Here is a 9315-nt window from a genome sequence, read left to right on the forward strand (position 1 = left end):
GTGACTGACTCCGTGTTGTCTCTAGGATCAAATACACACTCCTCTTTTTGGTATTTAAAACCTTTCATAAGCTGGTTCCATCTTAGAAAATGGGCTACTATCACTTTTACAAACTCTACATCACAGCCACGATGGTCTACTAGCTATTCCCCATGCATGACAGTCAATTTCCTGTCTCCATGCCTTTATACATACTGTGCCCCCACCATGCCTAGAGTTCCTTTCCTTCTTCATAGAAACCCTAACTTCCTTCCAGACTCAGCTCACTGACACCTCCCTACCTTCCTCCTCTCTCTCTCCAGTTGCTCATTTAGTTTCTTTCTTCCTAGACCCAAGGCTAGACTGAACCCACTGGCACAGCCTAACTGTTTTAGAACTTTGGTTTGTTGTGGTGGTGTTGTCTTGGTTTGAACATTCTTGTTTGTAACATTTATCAGCAGAGTCTCCACAGTGGGGCAATCAAAGGGTGTCATTGTTCCCTTGTAACCCAACTTGACAATTTTGGCATGGTACTAAATAATTGAAATAGCAGGCAATGCTCATATGAATGCGTGTTCTGAGGGGCGTGCTGTAAAACCTGGACTGACCTGGCTTTTAGGAAGAATTCCTGTTATCAGAGTAAGAAGTTGTTTTGTCCCAGGAGCAGCGTGAAGTCTAAGTCACAGAATGTCAAGTTCACCAAACCTCCCTCTTGACTTTTCTGGTTTTGTTCATGTCATCATTCCCAGACACCAGGTCAAAACTTGAATGTCATCTTTGGCTTTTAATTTTTTCAGTTAACAAACATTTATTTTCTCTCCTCTCCATTGGGGGAAAAAGAAACAGAAAAACAAAACCTTTGTAATAATCAAATAATCAAAGGTGGTAGCCAGTTATACAGAATGATACACACAGTTCTGGACATGACCAATATGGGAATTTGTTTTACTTGACTCTTATCTATTACAAGAATTTGGGGTAGAGGATAGTTGATGGTTGAAAAAAATAAAATTTAAAAATAGAAATAGTCAAGCAAAACAAATTCCTACATTGGGTACCTCCAAAACATATGTGTTACATTTATTGAGGAGGTCGGTCACATGGATGGGTCTTTATCAGTCAGTTGCGGCTCCACATTGTCTCTTGAATCTGGCCTTCTTTTCTATTCCTGATGCCACTTTGTGGTTCACACCCTCATTTCCTTTCGAGTTGACTGTTGCCATAGACTGCTAGTGGGTTTCCCCTACTTTCATTGTTTTCACCCTCTGATCCATGCCATACACTATTACCAGATTGATCTTCATAATGCAGAGTTCTGGTCACATCACTCCACTTCTCAGAAACCACTGGTTGGCTCCACCATTACTTGATAACAGCATCCAGTCCCCTTAGAGCCATGACAGCCAAGGTCTTCCACAATCTGACTCCAAACTGCAATCTCTACCCTTGTTTCCAATTATTCTCCTCTACTTTTGCTTCAGCTGAATTGAACTACTTGTTTCGTATTTACATCCCATGATTTCCTGCCTCTCTACATTTGCTGGTAACCTTCTGTACCCATGGAACGCTCACGACCCTTTCTTCTGTCTGCCAACATTGTATTCTTCTTTTAAGACCTCTTCCACAAAGCCTTACTTGATTTCCCCTCTCACTCCTTTGGAAAGCTCACTGCTTTCTTTTTAGCTGCCTGTGCATCTATATTCCTTTTTTGTCTTGGGCGAATCTGCATGCACTTACCATTACTGTTGCTGCTAGATTGTGAGACAGGGATCATGGTTCATTTAGCCAGGCCTTCTGCAGTAGCTGACAAGTGTTGGTGGTTATTCAGCTGTTTGGTTTCTTCTCTGAAGAACAATGTAGAAATCCCAGGTCTCTGCTTCACTGTATGTTAGAACTCAAGAGCATCTTTCTCATTGAAACTGGGATGTATAATAGACTTGTTTTTTATTGGCTTAGCTAATAATGGCTGATTTTTTTTATTTGACAGGGAGCAATAGAGAAGGTGAAAGAAAGTGATAAATTGGTCGCAACCAGTAAAATCACCCCCCAGGACAAACAAAACATGGTGAAGCGTGTAGGCATAATGTCTTATGCACTGCAAGGTAAATATGAAAACTCTTTGTCTAATTGTGGTTTATTATCACTGGCTGGCACTCAAGGGAATCATCTTTAATGTGGAACCTCCCTGTCAGAGCAGTGAAATTCAAATATAAACAAGAGTTAGCTGAATGACTTTGAAGAAAATTTATCACTGAATCTAAAATGTAGGTTTATGTTTAAAATACTTAAGAAGGTCCGTGTTTCCTATGATCACAAGTATAATCAGAATCTTTATCATATTTCATCAAACTTTCCCACAATTGGCTTATTCAGCAACTTACTTGAACATAAACTTTTTTTAGTATTTAATTCTTACAGCTTACAGAAGTCACCTCTTTGTCTCTCATTGACAACATCTTTAGCTTCATCTTTTCTCATCTCAGGGTTAAATTTGGGGGATTCTGTTAACCACCATGGTGTGGAACCCACTCCCCATCTCATTTCTTCAAATTCCAGCCTTTTTGTCCTGTGCAGTAGATTTGGAGCTGCTCTGAGGTTAACTAAGCTCTCGGGGCTAAAGCAAACTGTTTTCCTAGTAGATAAAGAGCAATTTGGTTATTTGATTCTTTTTTTAGGATCATAAATCCTAAAAAGTTTTATTAAATCATAATGAAGCTAAAAGGTAGGGTGAATAGAGCACCAGACCCAGAGTCAGGAAGACTGAAGTTCAAATCTGGCTTCAGACACTTGCTAGCTGTGTGACCTTACCCTTGTTTGCCTCAGTTTCCTCATCTGTAAAATGAGCTGTAGAAGGAAATGGCAAACCACTGCAGTATCTGTGCCAAGAAATCCCTTGTCACGAGGAGTCAGACACGCCTAGATGATAGGACCTCCCTGGGTTGTTGGGAGGTCAAACGAGGTAACATTGTAAAGCAAACTTTAAAGCCCTATGTAAGCGTTAGTCATGGCGCGTCTTCTTTAGTGGTCACTGAAACCTTCCGCCCCGTACAGGGATCCCTTCTACCACTTTTAACTTAGTAATACCTAACATTAGAGGCAGCTGAGCCATGTAGTGAATGTGGCGCTGGCCTTAGAGACAGGAAGGATTGAGTTTGAATCCTGCTGTAGTAACTTGTTAGCTCTGTGGCCATGGGCAAGTCATGGGACCTCTTTTGGCCTTAGATCTTCCTGACTCCAGATCTTCCTCTATCTGCTGCATCTTGTAGCTGGCATAGGTCTTTTTTCTATGATAGTCACTAATTTACATTAATTACATTCATCAAAAAATGTTTCTCTGCCGTTGGCTTAATTTCGTTTTATCATTCTCCTCCCAATCTCTTGTAAAATCCACTGATGAGGGCTTGAGCGTGCTCTGAAGGCAGCAAGGTTAAATTCCTTTGGATGAGTAATCATCACCAAGGAGGAGAGTCATTTACTTTGGGAAATCTTAAGCTGATTTATGTCTTGGTTTTTGATTGCAGCGGAGATGAATCACTTTCACAGTAACCGGATATATGACTATAACAGTGTCATCCGCCTGTATCTGGAGCAGCAGGTACAGTTTTATGAAACGGTAAGTTGACATTCCTTTTTCGAACATTTGCACTGGTAGGCTCAAATTAACATATAATGTCACTGTTTTGAAATTCATTCATTCTATTCAACCGTATTTATTACTTGCAATTTTGGAAGTAAAGAGTTGAGCCTTTTTAAATTAAGAAAGGTGATATAATTTATTTTATATTACCATTGTACCCAAACCTATCCTTCACTACATCCCTGCTCAGTGAACCATTTCTTGTAACAAAATATAAAGAAGGAGAAAAAGTAGTCAAGCTAAACCAGGGATGGAGAACCTGAGCTAAACTGACCAACATATCCACTGAGTCTGAAATTATTTGCAGGGATCTACACCCATAGGACCCCACCTCTGCTAAGAAGGGAGGGAGGAGTTTTTGTCATCTTGTGGCCAAGGTTGCTCATTAAAATCATACAGTGTTCCATTTCAGGTTTTCACTTGTTTTCATTGTTGTTCTGGTTCTGCTTGCTTCACTCTGTTATCCTTTTTTTAAGGCTTCCTGTCCTTCAGTAAATCCTTCCTATTTAATTCTTATGGCACAGTAATATTCCGGGGTATTTGCATGCCACAATTTGTTTAGCCACCCCATAGTCAATAGGTATCTACTTTGTTTCAAAATCTTTGCACCACTCAAGGTGAATGTGCTGATGTGATTATTTTGATCTATGTTGGAGCTTTCTGTCTGTCTTTGAGCTCCTTAGGGTATAAGAGCAGTAGTGCTTCTCTGGAATATAATTCTCAGTCACTTTCTTAGGATCATTCCAAATTTCTTTTCATAATTTTTAGACCCATTCTCAGCTCCCCCAACAGAGAATTAGTGTGTCTATTCTTTCCTCTGATTTTTTGGCATCTTTGCTGATTTTACTAAGTACAAGATGAAACCTGAAACCTCAGTTATAAGTGATTGGGAGAGGAGGTGAATATGTCAGCTACTTTTGTTTATGCCTTTGATTTTTCTCCCTTGATACCAGAAAAACATTCTGTTCTCTTTTGAAGGAGAAAGAATCTTGGATTCTTAAAACCTCAAGAATTCCCTGTTTTGTTCCCACCTTCCGCCCTACTTAATGGCCAGTGGGCCGCATATGAATCATCCATTTCTCTGGGTACCAGAAACACTACTAAATGAGATGAGATCATCCCCCCACTATAGTAGGCTTTGCAGTGACTCCTCAGCAGGGAAAGGAGAGTGGAACAGAGATTAAACCCAGGGCTTTATTTCTTTTTGTGAAAGAGGGGTTTCACAGTCAGCAAGCATTTTGTGTACCACAAGATTTAAAAAGCAAAGCATTTCTCTCTCTCTCTCCCTTTCTCTCTCTCCCTTTCTCTCTCCCTTTCTCTCTCTCTCTCTCCCTTTCTCTCTCTCTCTCTCTCTCTCTCTCTCTCTCTCTCTCTCTCTCTCTGTCACACACACACACACACACACACACACACACACACACATTCTCTCTCTCTCTCTCTCAACATAATACATAAGAAAGCTAATATTACATGTCCCAGACTGTGTGTAAAGCAAATACATACAAGAAACATAAACCTGAAAAGCTAATGAAGAGCAAAGCTTTTGTTCTGAATTCCCCCAGGCACATCCTTAGGCATCCAGTCAGCTGTGTCACATAGATTTTAGCAGCTGCTTTGCCTGCCCATTTTTAATTCCATGGAAACAGTTGAGCCATATCTATTATCCTAGAAATGTCCCACCCTCATGAGAGCAAAGGTGACTGATAACTGACCCACCAGGGTTAAAATCTCTTCTTTCCACCAAAGTTTTAACCTGAGCAGAAAATTCACTGAATCCATCCACCCACATACAACCTCTGAAGTAGACATTGTACTGAACAGATGTGCCTTAAATATATTAGTATACATCCATATAAAAGGCAGTTCTGACCTACCTTATCTGTGTATATTTATAAAAGGGATCTTCCTGGCAAAGGGCAAAGATAAAGGGAATGTACCACCCTCCTCTTAGTAGAGAGGCTGGGGAGATGCAGTCACTCTATTGGGTGTTTTTGCTTAGTTCTTTTACTTTTTCTTAAAGCAGAGGTTCTTAACCTTATTTTTGTCCTGGATACCTTTGGCAGTCAGATGAAGCCTATATAAAATACATAGGATTACAAAGGAAATCAATTATATTGAAATATATTCACCAGATTTAAAAAATTTTACGTATATAAATATATTAAACTTATATTTATAGTATACATTTACATATTTTATGTGTGAATATAATACATATGTGATATAGTATTGTTATAATTATATGCATTATTTACCCATCCCATTTGAGCCTCACAAAACTTTGGGGAGTAGTTACTCCCTACTTACAGATAAGGAAACAGACCTTCATAGACTTTCTAGCTAAGTTCATGAACCCTGATTTAAGAACCCCTGATTTAAAGGGAAGATTCAGTCTTGAGAGATGGGGTATTTACAGAAATTACTGTGATATAAAATCAAAAAGGTATCAATAAGACTTAGCCTTTTAAAAAATAAAAGTTTCTCAATATTATTTTTATATATTCATTTTTTAAAAATTGGTTTTTTAACAGAAAGTATGAGAGACAGTTCAACTCTCAGGAATTTAAGCAGTATTCTCCCTCAATGCAATAAAATTCATCTATTTGGTACTAATCATGTTTCATTTGTGTGTGTGTGTGTGTGTGTGTGTGCATGTACACACATTAGAATGGCGCATTGCTCCTGTGGTCTTGGAGAAAGTCTTTGGATTTTGTAACCTCTTGGAATATTGGATTCAGGAAGTTCCAGAGTTTCTCTCTCTAAAGGCTGAGGGAGCCACAGCACATGGTGATGGGCCACATCTAGCTTTCTCTTCTAAACTGCAATCCTTGTGGCTGCTATACTTTATTTCACAAGATCATTTTAAGATATATTGAAATATTTTTATGGCACTGATGTATCATAGTTGGTGGACCATATTTCAAAATTTTAGATTTAACTTGGGCACCTAAGAAAGTATGCCATTTAAAAAGTAAATATCTATTTTCAGCAGAGTTTACAGATATTCTTAAAATGTTTAATTTGTGATAATTAGAAAGAATAAAAAGAAGGCAAAATGGGGGGAGGGGGTGGAAGGTAGTGTGACTTCTACATGTAATTTGTTTTAACGTGTAACCTTTTCTTCCAGATCGCAGAAAAGCTGAGGCAGGCCCTCAGCCGCTTTCCGGTGATGTAGGCCAGAACAAAGATCGACATGCAGAAAACTCCGAAGTGCTTCTTTCTAACTTGGGGCAATGCAATTTAAAGTTTGTTTTCCTGTTCTTTTTCTTCTTTCATCATCCCCCCAAAAATCCGAAAAATAACTGAGTTGAAAAAAAAAACCCACAAAATTAAGATGTTTACTTTAATAACCAGCCTGAATGCATCATTTATTCAAGGGTGTCCCTTTTTTTAAGTTCATTTTTCATATCCATTATTTAAAAAACACAAATTTGTCTCTATTTTTGGAAAGGACTTCAGATTGCTGGGGTTTGTTAATGAAAAATTAAGAGTTTTTTCCCATTGATTTTTATATAGATTCTTAATATCTAAGTCACATAAAATCTTCTAGTTCTTACCCAATGTCAGATAATTACTAATTTCTTTAAAAACATGAAATATGCCAGAATAAAAATATATATATGTTTGTATATTTTTATAACTCTACAGTCTTTGGGGGATTCCTATCTACTCGTTAGCAAATTCTACATATATTTCATTTACACATTTGAAATACAAGTGCTTATATTTTGGGAGGCCAGCAGAGGGAGGTGAAAGGGGAGCCCCTGCGATTTTTAGGTCTCTGTCATGTTTACCTCTTTAAAAGGATTCAGACTTCACAAAACACGCTACAAAATGCACTCTTAGATTCTTTTCCCTACTCCTGCTTCTTCACGTAGCCAATGTCTTAAAAGTAGTTTCTGCTCCACTGCCCTGGTGGCCCATTTGGATTTGTGCTTCTCTTGGTTATCCCTCATTTCTCCTTTCAAATTGGAATCAAAGGAGTAATCATCAGTAGAAGTCATTGGCCAGGAGCATCATTGAACATCCTTTACTACTGGTTTCCTCTCCTCCACTGCTGAGGCAGCCTGATGATAATAGATATAGTAGGAGTAAAAGGGCACTTTGTGGGGGGAGAGGGGGGAGTAACTTGAACACTCCCCTCAAGTGTTTCCACCCTTTTATTCTTTTCGTTGTTCCACACTCCCCCAAATATTACAAAATGCTGGTGAGAGCATAACCCCCACCAGGTACCGAATCTTTATGTTGTAGCATAGTGCTCCCATTGGATACGCTTTTCATGTGGGAGGGTAGGGGGAGAGATGAAAGCACAGTTCCATCATTTAACAGCAAAAGAGGAAAATGACCCTTCACTGTCCCACCTCCCTCCCACCCCCCATTCCCCTACCACATCATTGGAAAAGCATGGAGACTACCTTTCAGGCAACAGATACAGTGTGAAGCCTGAGTAATGGACAGTAACTCTCAGTGCTTTCACCATTTTCCCACTGGTTATATCCTATGCATAGCCTTACTTGAGACAGAATTGCTCCAGCTGCCTATGCTTCAGTTACTGCCCAATATAGCCTTGACAAGTTAAAGTGACTTAACCCTGAGGCTGACACATCAGAAAATCATATTCCTACAGAGGGGCAGGGGATATTTTCTTAGCTCTGAGGGCTTCCTTACTCCACTGTCATACATTACTTTCATTTTTCTGTATTAATAGTTAGAGAAAAGGAAAAATAGAGGCCAGCATAAGATGAAACCAAAAATAAATCAATAAAATGAGGGTGAGTATGTGAGAACATCTTACACTTCAGTGTCAGGGGTTTTTTGTTAATATTTTATAAATAATTCCCCCCCAAGTTTTCCTTTTATAAAATTCCATAGAGCCATGTTTATGATACAGCCATTTAATATATGTACAAATTGTAAAGAATGTGTATAAATATTTTACACCAAATGCATGTAGAAGCAACTTATAAAATAAATTGTTAAAAACTGTACAGTAAATTCTCAAAGCACTTTTTCAAAACAGTTCCTCAGCATTTTTATTTTTTTCCACTTGAATTGTTGTTTGATGTCTGTTGTTTCTGAAAAACAGGATGGGGTGTGAACTTTTTTCACTTAACGTAGTGGGGTTTTTTTTAGTTCTGCTTTATTTCCAAATTAAAATCCACTTTCTCTTCCTCCAAACCATTCTCCCCACCCCCAGTTGAGAAAGCAAGACAATAACCTTGTTACGAACATGTGCAGTCAAATTTTAAAAGTTCCCACATTGCGTCCCAGGCACTTGTATCTCACTCCTATGAAGAGACAACAAGCAAACAAATATGTACAGACAGGCAATATACAGGATCCAATAGAGTAAGTCAACAGAAGGAAGGTACTAGGATTAAGAGGGATTGGGAAAGAATTCCTGTAGAGGGTGGGATCATAGCTGGGACTTGAAGGAAACCAGGGAAGACACGAGACTGAGATGAGGAGAAGAAAGAGAATTCCAACATGGAGGAAAGCCAGAGAAAATACTCCGAGCCAAGAGATGGGAGTGTCTTGTTTGTGGAACAACAAGGAGGCCTGTTCTGCTGAATATAAAGTCAGTGGAATCAAAGTCCCCAAGAGGAAGATTAGGTGCAGGAGTGTAGGGAGACTGGAAAGTAGGGGAGGGGACTCTAGGCTCGGAAGGGCTTTGTGATCCTGGTAGTGATAAGGAGCCC

General features: G+C 39.0%; 1 protein-coding gene across 2 annotated transcripts in view; it reads left to right on the forward strand.

The window, feature by feature from the left end:
- SNX9 (sorting nexin 9) overlaps positions 1-8635 on the forward strand; it is a 110784-nt gene extending 102149 nt beyond the window's left edge. For both annotated transcript variants that reach the window (XM_072643787.1, XM_072643786.1), the window contains 3 exons: positions 1967-2081; positions 3501-3592; positions 6744-8635. In XM_072643787.1, the coding sequence (XP_072499888.1) occupies positions 1967-2081; positions 3501-3592; positions 6744-6791 (255 nt within the window). In that variant the 3' untranslated portion in view covers positions 6792-8635. The remainder of the gene's footprint in view (positions 1-1966; positions 2082-3500; positions 3593-6743) is intronic.
- The last annotated feature ends 680 nt before the right edge of the window (positions 8636-9315 follow it).

Source organism: Notamacropus eugenii, chromosome 2, assembly GCF_028372415.1.
Source record: "Notamacropus eugenii isolate mMacEug1 chromosome 2, mMacEug1.pri_v2, whole genome shotgun sequence".
Classification (NCBI taxonomy): Eukaryota; Metazoa; Chordata; class Mammalia; order Diprotodontia; family Macropodidae; genus Notamacropus; species Notamacropus eugenii.